The following is a 17,595-nucleotide window of genomic DNA, read 5'->3' as shown; positions in this document are numbered from 1 at the left end:
TCTTTAAAAAGTGACTGCAGAGTTAACAGGACCCCACCCCCAAAGAATCTCCCTGTTTCAGTTACTCATTCCCTCCCTCCAGTGAGAGAACTGGGTGAGAATTTACAGTCCGCTTCTGATCGTTCACTGGGGCAATGTCAAAAAGAAGCATGCTAACAACCTGCACTTCGAAGAAAGTTTGCAGAAACATGTTAAATATAAAACAATGTTAATTGAGTGAAATACTTGTGTCACCTTTCAAGGACTATAAAAATGATAAAAGATGTCTGATAAAGAAACATTGGATGCAGCACGTAAAGCTCACCCACTTGGGTTGGACCGTCAGGGAGCATGAATATTGTATTTTCTTCCTATCCAGTACGTCAAAGGCATTGGAGAACAAAGCCAAACAGAAAAGAATACACACTTCCGTTTTTTACCTGGCCGGCTGGGAAGTGGGGGGAAAGCTCCTGGGTGATGGATGGGGATGAACTGGGAATTGCTGGCCTGGTTTGGAGACTGAGTTACTGGTGTTTTCCTGGCTTCAGACACGGGAGTCTTCCTCAACTCTGTCTGCGATTTCACCTAGGAAGACAAGCAATTCACTCATTAATTTCTGCCTTTACTTCTCTTCATTTTCTCCTTAAACTAAAGTCTGCTAGAGATATGCTGGTTCTGGCTAGTGGTTTTGGTTCCCTTCCCCCGACTAAGCTAAAAAACGTGAGATTACATTCAGTAAAAAAAAAAAAAAAAGTTAAATTGAACACTTGCAAAGTACTGATCCACTCCGAGTTTGTGTGTTGTGCATTTTATATGTGTCATGCAAAACCTATAAAAAGATTTTGTCTTGCTCATTCCTCTCTACCACAGACTAGAATAGTTCTATCATCCTGAAAAATGCATATTCCATAACGTATAAGACAATTATTTCTGCACAACAAGGAGAAGTTCTGAGCAAAGTTAACATAAGAACATAAGAAAGGCCCTTCTGGATCAGATCAAGTCCAGCAGTCTGTTCACACAGTGGCCAACCAGGTGCCTCTAGGAAGCCACAAACAAGACGACTGAAGCACCATCCTGCCCGTGTTCCACCGCACCCAAAATAATAGGCATGCTCCTCTGATACTAGAGAGAACAGGTATGCAGCATGACCAGCATCCACTCTAACTAATAGCCATGAACACCCTTTTCCTCCATGAATATGTCCACTCCCCTCTTAAAGCCCTCCAAGCTGGCAGCCATCACCACATCCTGGGGCAGGGAGTTCCACAATTTAACTATGTGTTGTGTGAAAAAATACTTCCTTTTATCTGTTTTGAGTCTCTCACCCTCCAGCTTTAGCAGATGACCCCGTGTTCTAGTATTATGGGAGAGGGAGAAAAACTCTCCAAACCATGCATAATTTTATAGACCTCTATTATGTCTCCCCTTTGCCACCTTATTTCCAAGCTAAACAGCCCTAAGCGTCTTAACCGCTCCCCATAGGACAGTTTCTCTAGTCCCCTAATCATTTTGGTTGCTCTTTTCTGCACCTTCTCAAGTTCTGTAATATCCTTTTTTAGGTGTGGTGACCAGAACTGTACACAGTATTCCAAGTGTGGTCTCACCATAGATTTGTACAAGGGCAGTATGATATCAGCAGTTTTATTCTCTATTCCTTGTCTAATTATGGCCAGCATGGAATTGGCCTTTTTTACAGCAGCCGCACACTGTGTTGACATCTTCATTGAGCTATCCACTACCACCCCAAGATCCCTTTCTTGGTCTGTCGCTGCCAGCACAGATCCCATCAGTGTATATGTGAAGTTGGGATTTTTTGCCCCAATATGCATCACTTTACACTTACTGACATTGAATCTCATTTGCCATTTTAATGCCCATTCTTCCAGTATGCAGAGATCCTTCTGGAGCTCTTCACAGTCCAATTTTGTTTTAACCACCATAAATAATTTGGTGTCATCTGCAAACTTGGCTACTTCACTGTTTAACCCCAACTCCAGGTCATTGATGAACAGGTTGAAAAGCACCGGTCCCAACACAGATCCCTGAGGCACCCCACTGCTCACATCCCGCCATTGTGAGAACTGACCATTGATTCCTACTCTCTGCTTCCTATTTTTCAGCCAGCTCTCAATCCATAAGAGGACTTGTCCTCTTATTCCATGACTATGAAGTTTGCTTAGCAGTCTTTGGTAGGAGACTTTGTCAAAAGCTTTTTGGAAATCCAAATACACAATATCCACAGGCTCATTCTTGTCCACATGCTTACTGACACTTTCAAAAAACTCTAATAGGTTAGTGAGACAGGACCTACGCTTACAGAAGCCATGTTGGGTTTTGCCCAGCAGACCTTGCCCTTCTATATGCTTGACAATTCTATCTTTAATAATACTTTCCACCAATTTACCCGGTACAGATGTTAAGCTAACTGGCCTGTAATTTCCTGGGTCCCCCCTAGAACCTTTTTTATAAATGGGTGTTACATTGGCCGTTCTCCAATCCTCTGGTACAGAGGCTGTTCGAAGGGACATATTACATATCTTTGTTAGAAGTTCAGCAATTTCCCATTTGAGTTCTTGAAGAACTCTAGGGTGAATAGTCTGGTCCCTGTGACTTGTTAGTTTGCAGTTTGTCTAGACGTTCTAGGACTCCCTGCCTTGTTACCACTATTTGCTTTGGTTCCTCATTTTCCCCTCTCCAAAATCTCTGTTCAGGAGAAGGAATCTGCCCTGTATCTTCAACAGTGAAGACAGATGAGAAGAATTCATTTAGTTTTTCAGCAATAGCTTTATCCTCCCTTAGAGTTCCTTTACTCCCATTGTCATCCAATGGTCCAACTGCTTCCTTAGCTGGTTTCCTACTCCTACGGTAACATACTTAAATAATTCCTTATTGTTTGTTTTGATGTGTTTAGCAACATGCCCCTCAAAATCTTTTTTTGCATCTCTATCTGCTTGCATTTCCTTTGTGCAAGTTTGTGTTTGTTTCTGTTCACCTCGTTTGGGCAAAACGTCCAGTCTCTGAAGGAAGACTTTTTCTCTCTAATTGCTTCCTTCACCTTACCTGTTAGCCATGGTGGTGACCTCTTGGACTTATTACTACCTTTCCTGACCTGTGGTATACAAGCTAGCTGAGCCTCTGGTAATGTGGACTTGAGTAACCCCCAAGCCTTTTCAAGAGATTTAACCCTCCTAACTGTTTCTTTCAACTTCCTCTTTACCAGTTTTCTCATTTTAGAGAAGTTCCCTCTTTTAAAGTCAAAGGTAATTGTGTGAGATTTCCCAATCACTTTCCCACTTACATATAAATTAAATTTGATGCCATTGTGATCACTATTGCCAACTGGCTCAACTACATCCACATCCCGCACTAAGTCACTGGCAGCACTACAGAGTATTAAATCCAAGATTGCCTCCCCTCTGGTTGGGTCTATAACAAACTGTTTGAGGGCACAGTCATTTAGGATGTCTAAAATTTTTATCTCTTTGGCTTGATTGGAGCATACATTGATCCAATCAATATGAGGGAAGTTGAAGTCTCCCATTATTACTACTTCATTACCTTTACATGCTTCCCTAATTTCATTCTCCATCTCAAAATCACCCTGAGCCATTTGGTCAGGGGGCTGATAGAACGTCCCTAGTACTAAATCTCCTTTGGGGCCCAGAATTGTCACCCATAAGGATTGTGTGTACGAGTCTGCTCTTTTTATGGTCTCTAGCTTATTAGACACTATGCCTTCCTTGATATACATAGCAACACCCCCTCTAATATGCCCTTCCCTGTCATTTCTATACCATTTGTAACCAGGGATGACTGTATCCCACTGGTTCTCTCCCCTCCACCAGGTTTCTGTAATGCTCACTATATCTATGTTTTCTCTTAAAACCATGCACTCTAATTCCATTTTTGCTTGGAGGCTTCTAGCATTAGCATAGAAACACCTCCACACTGTTTCTCTCTTTCGACTTGCTTGGCATGTGCCTTTGGGTATCTTTAAGTGGCTATCCATCATTTTTCCCCGTTCCCTTTCATGTCTAAGTAATTCCTATGTGGTCAATCTGAAGCAATTTTCCCTTTGTCAGTGTGCACTGAGTTTAACCGAACCGGATGCTTCTCAGCTCCTGTCGGCTTTTCTCCCAGGTTCAGTTTAAAAGCTGCTCTGCCACCTTTTTTATATTATGCGCCAGCAGTCTGGTTCCATCCTGGTTCAAGTGGAGCCCATCCCTTTTGTATAGGCCCGGCCTGTCCCAAAATGTTGCCCAGTACCTTATTCTTCCCTGCACCACCGTCTCATCCACGCACTGAGACTCACCAACTGTGCCTGCCTAGCTGTTCCTGCACGTTACATAATCTGCAAGTTACATACCCATTTCAATACTAGAGGACATATAAATGAATTTAAACATTGTTATTTAATGTACAAGAGCAACATTAAAATACAAACCTAGATAGAAATAATTGTTAACCCGGTATTCTTAAAAATTACTTGTTTTCAAACATACATCTGCGGGATCTTTATTTTTTCTTGTCAAAGATGTCCATCTTCATATAAGAAAGCACAGAGTTCTCAGCCCTTTCTGGCTTGTATCTATCAGTAACTTATACATGCACAAGGGATTCCTTTCTGTGGAAAGCAACTTCCTTGCCACCCCCTTCCTAGTGCATCCCCACTGTCCCCCAAAATGGTTCTCCTGGGGGACAGCAGACTATCAGGAACAGCATGAGAGGGCAAGCTGGTGGGGTAATCACTGAAGATTGCACCACCACCATCCATGGCAATCCTCTGGTGGATCCAAGCCTGTGTTTGTAGAAGCTAAATGCAGCAATGGACTGCATTACTCACCAGGAATACCCTCTGATGTCTGAAATGTTTTACTGTTTGCCACCTTGGGGACTTTGATTTGGGTGGAAAAGTAGCACAGAAATGTTTTAAATAAAATCTGTACATATCTGAAAATAAGCATCTGCGTAAGGCCTACATGCAGTGACCCAAATTATACAATCACCCATTCATACAAAAGACAGCATGTCACTAGAGTTTGGACCAATGCATGTTGCAATTCCTACTTGTAGCACCCCTTCCCCCCGCCGCCCAGCAAGCGTATTTGCAAAACAAGTTAGGAAACGGATCCCCTGTTTGCAGATGTCTGATCTGGCCACATTGATCCATGCTTCAATAACCTCAGGGGTAGATTACAATAACATGCTCTACATCAGGCTGCCCGGAAACTGCAGCTGGCGCAAAATGCAGCAGCTTGACTGTTAGCTAGCTGACGGGACCACGTTACTCCTATTCTGAGGTCCTTTCACTGGCGGCCACTCAGTTTTCCAGGCCAATGCCAAGATGCTACTGCTCACCTTTAGAGCCGTTCATGACCTGGAGCCCACATGCCCGTAGGACAGTCTCTCCCTGCGTGTTCCCATCTGGCAGCTCTGATCTTCCAAGCAAGGTCTATTATCAGTATCCCCCTCATCTCTGTGTAAGGCGTAGACTGCAGTGGTCCAAGGCCAGGATTTTCCGTGGGTACCACATGCCACTGGAACAGCCTCCTACCCTTTTGGCTTTTCAGCAAAGCTGCGTAACAGACGTGTTCCTGAGAGCTTCTGGGGTGGGCTGAGCCTGGGCAAAGAGGAACTGCCCTGCTGGTTGGGGCATGGGTTGTTTTTAATGTGGTATTTTAATGTTTGTTTTATTAAACTGTTTCTATTGTTTTGACATTATTCTTACCCACCTTGGGTCCTGGGATGCCCAGAGGAAAGGTGGGTACATAAATATCTTAAATTTTTAAAGTATGCCCTGGAGACCCAAAGGCAGGACAGGTGGGTACACCAGGTGGGTGGGAGCCAGCTTTCCCCCCCCCCCAACCTGGCACACTCTCTACAAACACAGGCTCATACAATACTTAATGAAATTACTGCTCGATCTGCATTGTACTCCTGTTTCCCTTATTGCAGATTACAGCCTCAAAGCGGCTTCAAGCATGATTGATTTCTCACACTGAGGTGAAAGAATCTTTAATACGACATTTCTATAAGTCACTTAGGCAACAAATGGCAGAATTCAAGTGACTGATCAGGAGAATTTGGAGATTAGGAGGGGGAACCTTCCAAGCTTCTTAACTAGGGATTACCAGAAATAGTACAGTGCAAGAGGAACACCAAAATGAGTTAAGACTGCTAAATTTCTATCAGCCTATACATATTCTGCTATGAATATTCCATCCCTTGAGAATATACATATACTGCACGTTTAGACGAAAATACCTCTGCATTACAGTTCTTTTGTCTCTTGCTTCAAGTGCTGGCCTACAGCACAACCCCCTTCCATTTGTGCTGCTCTTTGCCCCCCAGAAAGAATCAAGGTGCAGATTTTATTACTTTGAAAAATTAAATTGAGCACTTCCAAAGTGCTGATCCACTCCAAGTTTCTCTGTGTTGTGCATTTTATATGTGTCATGCAAGACCTACAAAAGATTTTGTCTTGCTCATTCCTTTCCACCACAAACTAGCATAGTTTGATCATCCTGAAAAATATATATTCCATAATGTATATGACAATTATTTCTGCCTAACAAGGAGACGTTCTGAGCAAAGTTACATAACTTTGCAATGGAAAAGAGTCCGACACCAGCCTCACTGCACCAGAAGCAATGGATATTTCCTGAAAACGATATCCAGAGGGCTCGTGAGAAAGAAGCCAAGTAATACACCTTGCAGTAGAGACGAGGGGTTAAAGGGTAGTGAATCAAAAACTCATGGTGGGGTATTTTCACATCTTTGGTGCAACAAAAAGGTATCTCCTGAATTAGGACTCATGAGAATAGCCAACTCTAAACAAACTTTGGCTGCTGTCAAAGTGGGAGTGAGTAATCACTCTGGGGAAGTTCTCAGGTGGGATCTGCCGGTTGTACAGTAGCAAAGAACGATTCTCTTTTCTTAATTCAAAAATCCATCATGACCATCTCCCCACCTGATCTATTTAGTCACTGTGAAAGTACAGTACATTCCACTGCCTGGTGGCGTTCTTTCTTATTAACCTCAAGTGAGCAGAAAAACAGCTATTTAAAAATCCACTTAATTCTTACACATCTACTTATCCTCCCCAGAAAAAAAATAGCCTGAACAGTAATGTGAGCTTATTTTAAAGAGAGCATTGCAGTTTTTCTTTTGCCCTCCCTGCTACCCTAAGAGAGGGGCATCAGACTGACTTTGCTGAAGTTCTAAAATCTGACTCAGTTTCATTGTCAGGGAACTGATAAAAAGAAAACTGATAAAAAGACAAACTTCATCAGCCATTAAGAATACTGGGGCAAATTTATTTGGAAAGGAGGACTGGCAGACTAACTCCTCAGCAGCTTTCATCAATCACAAAGCACCAGGAGAACATTTAAAGAAGCAAACGGTCAAAAAAAATTATCTATGGTGGTGGGCAGGTAGGACAGAGCTTGTGAAGAAGGAGACTGCCAACCCAGTACCGCCAAATGATGGAGGCGCCTAAAGGGGATACAAAACAAAAACGTGATAGGGGTTGACCTCAGAAATTACCCATTTAAATGAAGGACCATGTATATAGAACCCTTTATATGCCCGCAGTGGCTACTGGTTCCAACACTTATTGAAGTCACCAACTAGCCCCTACCTTGTCTCACCCACTCTCTTGACACCCCACCCCAAACAGTGCTGTGCATTCACTTGGTTTCATTTCCATTTCCACTTCCAAATGAAGCCAGAACAGTCAAGACCAAAGAAGCAAAGGAAAAACCAATTTATTTCTATGTTCCTCGTGACAAGAAATATGAGGAGCTGTTGTAAGTGGGCAATGATTCCATCCTTGCCTGAAGTGCTGGGAAAGGTAAAGGCTGTAAGAAGATCCAGCCTCAGGTGTGGGTCACGGACCTCAGGTGAGTGTCACGGCTATCTGAACTGATGGCCACTACAGGCTCAGGGAGGTTTCAGCACATCTCTCACTGAGCATCTGCTAAGTGAATCAGCCCAGAATTTTTAACCTCAAGCAAAGATCAACTAGGCTAGACTGAAGCTTTAAAAAGTTTCATGGACTCCGCATATTGAAGTGAACTCAAGTGGCTGCATCAAGAAATTCCCAGGAGGTATCCCTTCAAGCCAAACCACAAAGCCCTACCTGCACCGCCACGTTCTGCTTCCCTGCTTCCTGCATCTTTTCCATGCCACATTTCTTGGTCTCATTCTTCCTCTTGTTGTTGTTGTCTTTCTTCCCGTCATTTTTATTGAGTGTTATTCCTTTGCTGTAATCCCTTCTTTCCCTACTCGCTTCCTTTGTTAGATAGCCTCGGCTTGGCTCTCGGTTTACCTCTCGCGGTTTAATGTTCTCTTTGAATGTCACCATTGGCTTATCTCCTGTGTCACAGCTGCTGCTTAGGTTTCGACCTGTTGACAGCACTGACTTTAGTCCTGGACTCCCATCTGCAAACTGTGGCTCTGTAAAGGATGCTTCCTGCAGAACAAAACTCTGTTTGGCTTCGCTATGCTCGTCAAGTAGTAACTCTGGGATCTCGGTCAAAAACAGGAGTTTCCCGACCTCATTTTCACACTGGATCAGCCTTTAATAGAACAAAACGGAATTGACCTTACATTGATAGCCACATTCTGTGGCCACAAGCCACACAAAAAACAGAATGCAAAACAAGCATAACTATTTGATATCAGCACCAGCTCCTAATAAGCTGATGGTGAGGCAAAACTCCTTAGAGCACTAATCAAATTGACTTATGCGTTTCCCGGTTCATATCAGATGAAGTCAAAGGCAAGTAGCTTAGGACACAGCTTATGCAAAGGTTTATTTAGCAAATTGAAGCAACTGCCCAATTATGTTTAACATAACACTGAATACCAAATAACCAATAGTTAACAAGTGTGAATTTTTTTCTAAGACCATACTTGAAATGGCAGGGGAGGCTTGGGAGAAGCCTTTAATGTAAATAAAAGCTGGAAACTGAGAACATCTCATTATAAAGAGGGGAATGAGGATGTTACTTTACACAATAAAAAGGGAAGTCTACAAAGACCACTCTTAGCATCAATATATTAGAGGTGTTTAAAAGAGATCTTGATTATTCACTCTAAAAAAAAAAAAATCCTGTAACTATCCAAGTTGCTCACAGCCCTCGCCCAGCTTCTATCTTAGCAACATTGTAAGGGAGGTTAGGCTGAGAGTGTGCATGATTGATCTAAATTTACCCTGTGAGCTTCAAGGCAAAATGGAGATTAGAACCTGGGCCTCTCTCTTCATAGCCCAACGCTACCACCACACCCCACTCGTTCTCTTACCAGGAAGAAAAAATGATTTGGCTTCTTCTTTGAAACATGCAGTGTCGCTGGAACAACTATTTGAAGAGTGGGGTAGCTATAAAGCTGCCTTTCCCTCCAAACCATGGCTTTATTTTTTGTAGATGTCAGAGCTGGGAAACTTGCGACTCTGGAGAGTTACTGCAAGTCAGACATTACTAGCCTAGACAGACCAATAAACCAATGTATAAGACAGCTGACAGTGGCCTTCTCCCACTGATACCAAACTAATGCACATGCTGCAGCCCTACAAACTCAAGGCACATTTCTAGCACTGCATGCTAAATAGGCTGCTTGCTTCTTAAGGAGAGCCAGCATGGTGTAGTGGTTAAGAGCGGTGGTCTGGAGCAGTAGATTCTGATCTGGAGAACCGGGTTCGATTCCCCACTCCTCCATGAGCAGCGGAGGCTAATCTGGTGAACCGGATTTGTTTCCCCACTCCTACACATGAAGCCAGCTGGATAATCCTGGCCTAGTCACAGTTCTCTTAGAGCTCTCTAAGCCTCACCTACCTCACAGGGTGTCTGTTGCGGGGAGGGGAAGGGAAGGTGCTTGTAAGCCGGTTTGGGTCTCCCTTAAGTGGTAGAGAAAGTCGGCATATAAAAACTCTTCTTCTAAAATGGATATACATTAAGCATTTTTCCTTCACTAAGAGCCGAGTGTGACAAGCACATTCCCACGCACTGCCTTACGCAGTGTCAAGTACAATGTCCTGCAGCACATTTTCAACACCTGTGGTTATCTACACAGCCACATCGCCACCAAGCAACAGACACGTCATGCACAGAAGGGCGAGGGATGATGCCAACAGCTGTGCCGATACCTTGGCTGGTTGTCAGCAATCCACTTGCCCGCGAAGATCAGGCGCTGTTGCCGTATGCGCCGATGCTGCCCTTCTTTGTCTCCAGTAATCCCCTGATGGCCTTTGGAAAAATCTAAGTTCCTGGTTGTTAACATAAACAGAGAACGAGAAGTCGGGCTATAAACCAGACACAAAGGGACACATGAGAGAACAATAATGATGCAGTGGTGGAGTTAACGTTACTGCAAGTCTCATTTTCACTATAACATTGTACATGGAAATTCAATTTTTTTTTCTATTTTAAGGTAGTTTTAGTTTAGATAATTGCCTGCGAGATATAAGTGTGTTTCATAGCAGGGGACAAAAATCTTCTGACACCTTTGCAATTAAGGACTTTCCTTAACCCACTTCCCTTAAGGGACAAGATCCCTTATAACCAACCCTGAACCTGTTTGCAATGCTAAGGGCTTGGGGTCAGACAACAATGTGTCCCCAAGATTCTGCACCCAGCAATATACCATGAGGAGTTCTCAGGCTTGGTCTTGGACTGGGGATACTAAGCTCACTAATGAAAGTGAGTTGTCCAAAATGCACTTTACTAATCCATCATGGTGGGGGTTGAACAGACCCCAAAGCAAGTCGTGGATATTTAAAAAAAAACTTTCGGGTTTTTGTTTAACAAGCTACAAAAGGGGGGGAAACCTACACTTTCCACCACTCTTTTCCTTTCTTTTCTTCCCCTGGCAGTGCCTGCAGCCTCCCCCACTCACCTTCCCATCTTCAGCTTTCCCTTTTAGCCTTCTTGCTCCTCCCCCTCCAGCTTTACTTCCCCTTCTGCTTTTACATTTTTAGCCTCTGCCTCCTCTCCTGTACTGGCAGTAACTAAGGTAGCAATGTTGTGGTCAAATGCCCTGTTTCGTTCTCCCACCACTTAAGGTGCTTTTTGTGTAAACTGGAGTGCATACTCTGACAGTGCTAGGGGGTTCATTTTTACCCCCACTTGCACTAAATGGGAAAGCGAAATGTGCATATTGGGTGAAACTGACAAAATTATGTCTGCATATATTTTTTACCTCATGCATCAGATGAAGTAAACTCTGTCTTCTGGAAAGCCTGTGCCACAACAAATTTGCTAGCCTTTAAGGGGCTACAAGGCTCTCGTTTTTGCTACAACAGACTACCAAGGTGTTATAGATTTCCTCCTAGATCTCATGTATCTGCAGTTGTGTAAATTATTCTGGACAGATGCTTTGTCACACCGAAAGCTCTTAACAGGTTGAAAGGGAGGAATTTTACTTTGGTAAGAAGGAGAAACATGCTGCCTAAACCCCCCCCCCTGTAAGATATACTTTCTATTTTATTTTTATTTTTTTGGACGTAGACTCCTCCGAGTTGACTATGGTGGGGAAGAGAGTGGAGAAATAAACACAAGGCACCACAAAACTGAGTCTTGGTAATGACAACTTATTCAAATTAACTGTAATTACTGAGCATCTAACAGCGCCATCCTATGCAGAGTTATTCTAGTCTAAGCTTAGACGGTGTTGGAGGAGAGTGTTATGGATACTGGGGACTGCCAAAAAAACAACAAATCAGTGGGTTATAGATCAAATCAAGCCTGAACTGACCCTAGAAGCTAAAATGACTAAACTGAGGCTATCGTATTTTGGTCACATTAGAGAAGACAAGAGTCACTGGAAAAGACAGTCATGCTAGGAAAAGTTGAGGGCAGCAGGAAAAGAGGAAGACCCAACAAGAGATTGGTTGACTCAATAAAGGAAGCCACAGCCCTCAATTTGCAAGATCTGAGCAAGGCTGTCAAAGGTAGGACATTGTGGAGGACTTTGATTCATAGGATCGCCATGAGTTGGAAGCGACTTGACGGTACTTAACACACACTCAAGCTTAGGCTTAGACTGGAGTAACTCTCCTTAGTATTGCACTGAAAATGGCTCAACAAGTACTGAAGTAGCTCACTGGCCACCAAGTGTAAATTGCTATCTCTAGCAGCCACTCACCTGAAGGAAGGTCTCAGAGCTAAGAATCCCTGCAGCTCAAACTCCTCTGGAAGTGGAGTTGCTAGTGAACAATCAGACAAGGGAAAATATGAGTAATGGTGCAGGAATGAACTGTATCAGTCAGTCTATTGCCCATTATTAAACAAGGATGCAACCCAACCAAATTAAGCATTCTGATATCCCATAGATAGATTTCTGATAACAAGAGTTAAACATGTGCTCTACAAATGGCAGCATAGAAGTATTACTCACATGTATTTCATCCCCTCAAAATTTATTGTAGGATGGAATAAAGAAAGTTACATCCGAAGGGAGGCTCATAATTAGGGCTCTAGTTTCAAGACTGACTTTGAAAGGAGTGCATCTGATCGCAGAAAATTTTGAAAAAATGCTGGCTTCACCAAAGTTCCCTATTAAGTAATTTGTCTCAGGATCTGCTTCTTGGTGCTATTGTGTGCCTTTCTTGCCCTAGTCTAAAGGGCCCACACTGCCGCTTCATCAGATGCAATTTTGTATAGGGTGGTCTACAACATTATGACACTAGATGTGCGTTGATTTAAACTGCAATCAGACTAGAAAACCACATGAACAAGCAGAGTTATGGCAAGGACGGAGGAAAGCGGTATTGAGAACAGCATCAAGAACACCTCAAATATGTATTCTGCAAGTGCTGGGAGGAAAAATCAATGGAATCAGAAGGCAAAACAAACAGTACATTAACACTGGAATATATGTTTTGTTCTCCCCCATCCCAACCACTCACTCAACCATATCTTTCACAGACCACTAGGTAATCTTACCATTCAGGCAGGAGAGGTCTTCCTCATGAGGTTGGAAACTGTTTAGAAGGGAGATCAGCCATGGCCAAATACTGCAGATCAAGAAGAGGCACATTATTACATTTATGCTACATGCCATGGGTTTCTCTCCCGCATCTCACTCTTCTGTTCTACAGTGCTTCTCATTGTGCAAGGACAGCTTCCCTCCACTGAACCTTTATCAAATGCATCCAATCCTCTGTCTTTAAAAAAGAAACTCACTTCCTCTGCCATTCTTTTCCCTGCAAACCCTTAGCACCCACACTGTTACACACCAGCTCTGTTTTAGGCAAGGACCTCGGAATCATGTCGCCTCAGTGTTTGCCCTAAATAAATGTTCAAATAGTAGCTGTATTTTGTGAGATGTCTGATAGACCTGTCATCACTCATCCCCCATTAGAATAACGCCTTCCTATCTCCCTTAGTTCATTGCCTACTGGCTTTTCTTCAGCACCAAGATTTGCACACATTGATGGGCAGCAGGCAGAAAAATGGCAGATTTCTCCTTCTTTGAGCAAAGATAAATATTCCCTTAGAAGTCAGGCATGCTATTGTACAGACTTCTATGGAACTACAGCAGCCTTCTTCTAAGGAACTCCTGAGGAATCTCTGGCATTTCCCACATTGTACAGTCATTAGACCTCCAACGGCATTCACTGTAAAGTGCCATCAAGTCTCTGTCTTTTCTGACATGGGGTCTCTTCCAGACCTGAGGAGCTGGGCAGATAGCAAAGGGGAACATTGGCAGCAGCTGTTTTCATTTGACACTTAACCTGAGCAGCCACTGCCATCCTACACTATGTCTTCCTCCAGCAGACTGCTCAAGTCAGGAGATGATGGGGAAATCTGGGGAGTACCTATACTACTCCGTGGTTCCATATTTCTTTGGATGAAATAAGCAATTAATTTGCTCTCTGTGGGGCATAATAAGCAGTGATGCCAGGAGGGATTAAAGTTATTTGGGATGCCAGGAGGGATTAAAGTTATTTGGGATTAATGTCCTTGGCCCCAGTTCATGGGCTCAGGGGCGGGGGGGGGAGCAGGCTAAATCTTGAAACATACATTACCAACTAAATGGAGGGGAAGTAAATAATTGAATCCAGAGTCTAAAATTACTTAACTGCACCACAGATATTGGGGATTTTGCTCATAACAAGTAGGCACCTGATATAACCTGTACTAATTAAATGGTGTCTACTGTATTCTGAAATCTGTATCAAGAACCTCCAAATTCAGATTTGAAGAACACTGTATAGATTAGTGCAGGCTGCACAAATCAGGTACTGAATAGTGAAGATGGTTGACACTATCCTGAAAGACTGATTGACAGAGGATCTTGGGTACAACTAACAGAAAAACATGTCTTTTGTCTCCTTCAGCAGTACGGAGGGACTTGATAACTGTAAGAGAAGCTAGTGAGGAACACTGGAAATAAAAAAACAGATTACTGCATGACTGCTGCTTTTTCCATGCTGAAGGAAGTGTAGTCGTGGTCAGTTTGAGATAGGTTTCTATGGAGATGGGAGCAAGTGCTTGTCAGATCACCTGGCTGCAAACACTGTAGAATTTTTCAACAGGAAGACGGACGCTCCCTGAACTACAGCGGCTTTTCAGAGGGAGGGTGTATTGTCATGTTGACTTTACAAGTTACATGTACAGACAAGACTGCAAAGAAAGCTGTTTTAACATCCAGGTTTACAAGAGATTCTGATCCAAGAGTTCACTTGGACAGATGGAGGGATGGAGGGCTTGCTCCTGATTCACTGCATACTGAGAAGAAATCAATACCTGAATAGCCCCAAAACATCTGAGACACAACCAATGCCATTCATTCTTAAGTGATTCAAGAACACATTTGCAGAACAGTTTTAGGGCTTCACTCAAGACAGCTTAGGAGTATCTTTTTAAAAAGTGATGCGTGAATCCAACCCTGTGCCAAGTTCTGCAGTAAGAAAATATAAAGAATTAAAATTTCAAAGGGTAATCTTTTATCTGTTGCAACAACAAAAACAGGAGCCTTGCAGAATCCTAGAAACGAAAAGGTTTTATTCACGCATAAACTATTGTGGACTATAGCCTTGCATGCAGAATTCTAAAGGCATGCAGAGGGTGCTCATTAGGCAGGCATTTATCTATGAAGTTATAAAAAAAATTATGTTCAAATACCAACATAATGAAGAAAAGTACAGAGAACATTTACAACAGTAGCAACTGGGGTAGTGCTAGTAATGGCTGGGAAATTTTTACTAAAAGTCATTACAGGTGTTAACTGAGGGAAAAAAAATTATGTTTATTCACAATGGGGAGGTGGTTATGTAAAGTGCGATTTTGTGTTTGAGAAGTTCACACCGCTACTTTAGTTGGGCCATAAAGCACCAGAGACAAGCACTAAAACACTCACTTGACAGAAGTACAGATAGACTAAGTAGGAAGCAATTGGTAGCAGAAATCTCAATTTATTTTGTCTCATTCTTTTTGCATCTTCTGCCCTCCTTCACCGCCTCTAAGATGAGGGAGAATTTGGCTGTTTGTCAAAGTTCTCACTAAACTGCCCTTAGTGGTAAGTGGTGAGGCTACATGTCACTTCAGAAAAACAGTCACCAAAATCTACTTTATGCTGTTTTTAATTATTAACTGCCACCAAGCCAAGGTTGAAATATGCACACTGGAAGTTATACAAGTCCAACTGAATTGCCATAATTGAGAAAGTTTTATTAGAAAGTGTTCACACAGTAAACAAAACATGTAATTAGGGCTCTTCAAGTGGGGACATGCAAGAAACCTGCGGGAGCAGCTACCCTATTCCTTTGCTTCCTCCCCTCTCCCCCTACTTCTCTCAGTCCCTCACTCTTTCTCCCTCCTGCCATCCCTTTTCTTACACTCTCTCCTCCATGCCCGTCACTTTCTCTCTTTCTGCCCCCCATCGCCCTCCCAGCTGCCAACCTGCTACCCCCCCCACACACACACACACAGCAGCGGCTATCCTGGAATCACAATGGATCTCCCAACAACAGCAATCAGTCCCCCTTATGGGAACTGATCTCTGTCATCTGGAGATCAGTTGAAATTTCGGATGATCTCCAGCCCTCACCTGGAGGTTGGCAGCACCACTTTCCCTGGAGGAAATTGCTGCTTTGGAAGTCGAAGTCTATGGCTTTTACAACCTTCTGAGGTCCTTCCCCTCCTCAAACCCCACCCTCCCCAGGCTCCACCCCTCAAATCTCCAAGAATTTTCCAGCCTGGAGTTGGCAACCCTGCCTCCTTCCCACCCAACCAATCTTTATCTGCCCCTCTGTCTTAAGCTTTCTGTCTCCTCCCCCACTGCAGCCTCTACCTTGAAAAACTACAGCCTTTCACCACAGCAGGGATCAAAGCTGCTTACATTAGTCTCCTCTCCTCCTTTTTATCCACACAACAACCCTGTGAGGTAGGTTAAGCTGAAAGTGTGTGACTGGTCCACAATCACCCAGTGGGCTTTCACAGCAAGATGGGGATTTGAACCTGGGTCTTGCAGACCCTAGGAGCCCCATGGCGCAGAGTGGTAAAGCTGCAGTACTGCAGTCCAAGCTCTGCTCACGACCCGAGTTCGATCCCGAGGGAAGTGGGTTTCAGGTAGCCGGCTCAAGGTTGACTCAGCCTTCCATCCTTCCGGGGTTGGTAAAATGAGGACCCAGCTTGCTGGGGGTAAAGGGAAGATGCCTGGGGAAGGCACTGGCAAACCACCCCGTAAACAAAGTCTGCCTAGGAAAAGTCGGGATGTGATGTCTCCCCATGGGTCAGGAATGACCTGGTGCTTGCACAGAAGGGGACCTTTATCTACCTTGCAGACTCTGCTCTGAAGCTCTAACCATTATACTGCACTGGCTTTCATAGGGTGGCTGCTGTTGAATAGTAGCAAGCAGTCAGGTCTAGTTGAGTCAAGTGAGTCGGGTGGTATCGAGCCCCCCAAAGGTTGCTGCCAGGCCTAGGGTTTGCCAACATCCAGGTGGGTCCTGGCGAGTCACCAGAATTACAACTGATCTCCAGACAACTGTCCCCCTGCAGAAAAAGGCTACTTTGGAGGGTGGGGCGCTATAGCATTGAACCCTGCTGAGGCCTCTTCCCTCCTCCAAACTTCACCACAAAATCTCCAGGAATTTCCCAACCTGGAGCTGGCAACCCTAGCCAGGCCTGGCCCCAGCAAGTCCTCCCTCCAAGGCCAAAACAGGCCTGGGAAAGGCCCTGTTTCTCCCCCCTGCCTTTAATTGGCAGAACCATGCCTGGAATCTGTGGCTGCCTAGCGACAGTCATCGAGGAAAATCAACTGCTTAAAGCTACCGGCACCCCTTTTATCACTTCCGGCTTTTTTAAACTCTGTGTTGTTGTTTTTAAGGTTTCAGATTTTTCTGCAAACCTGGGGCCCTTTCCAGGTTTGTAGAAAGATCCATCTTGCCCGTTCACAGTTCCAGTCACTGGATTTATGTATACAAAGATTTGCCGACTTCACTATTAGGTATATGGATGATACAAACTATACCAGTACAACAAAATGTTAACCTAAACACACAATCTTGAGGTCTAGAATCCCATGATGGATTAACCAGCTTTGGATGAGCTATCATCCTCAGGCCTTTGGCAAGCTTTCTTCTGACTATCCATCTAAGCACGTCTC

At 43.7% G+C, this 17,595-nt stretch overlaps 1 protein-coding gene across 2 annotated transcripts in view; it reads right to left on the bottom strand.

Annotated features, from left to right (window-relative positions):
• The window catches only part of SMG7 (SMG7 nonsense mediated mRNA decay factor), an 81,861-nt gene that overhangs the window by 24,252 nt on the left and 40,014 nt on the right, over window positions 1-17,595 (bottom strand). For both annotated transcript variants that reach the window (XM_056844037.1, XM_056844039.1), the window contains exons 11-15: window positions 12,927-12,997; window positions 12,127-12,187; window positions 10,130-10,249; window positions 8,123-8,561; window positions 420-564 (exon numbers count right to left, since the gene is read on the bottom strand). In XM_056844037.1, the coding sequence (XP_056700015.1) occupies window positions 420-564; window positions 8,123-8,561; window positions 10,130-10,249; window positions 12,127-12,187; window positions 12,927-12,997 (836 nt within the window). The remainder of the gene's footprint in view (window positions 1-419; window positions 565-8,122; window positions 8,562-10,129; window positions 10,250-12,126; window positions 12,188-12,926; window positions 12,998-17,595) is intronic.

Source organism: Euleptes europaea, chromosome 2 (genome assembly GCF_029931775.1).
Source record: "Euleptes europaea isolate rEulEur1 chromosome 2, rEulEur1.hap1, whole genome shotgun sequence".
NCBI lineage: Eukaryota > Metazoa > Chordata > Lepidosauria > Squamata > Sphaerodactylidae > Euleptes > Euleptes europaea.
The sequence above is the reverse complement of the archived record's forward strand: the minus strand, read 5'-3'. Positions and strand labels throughout refer to the sequence as shown.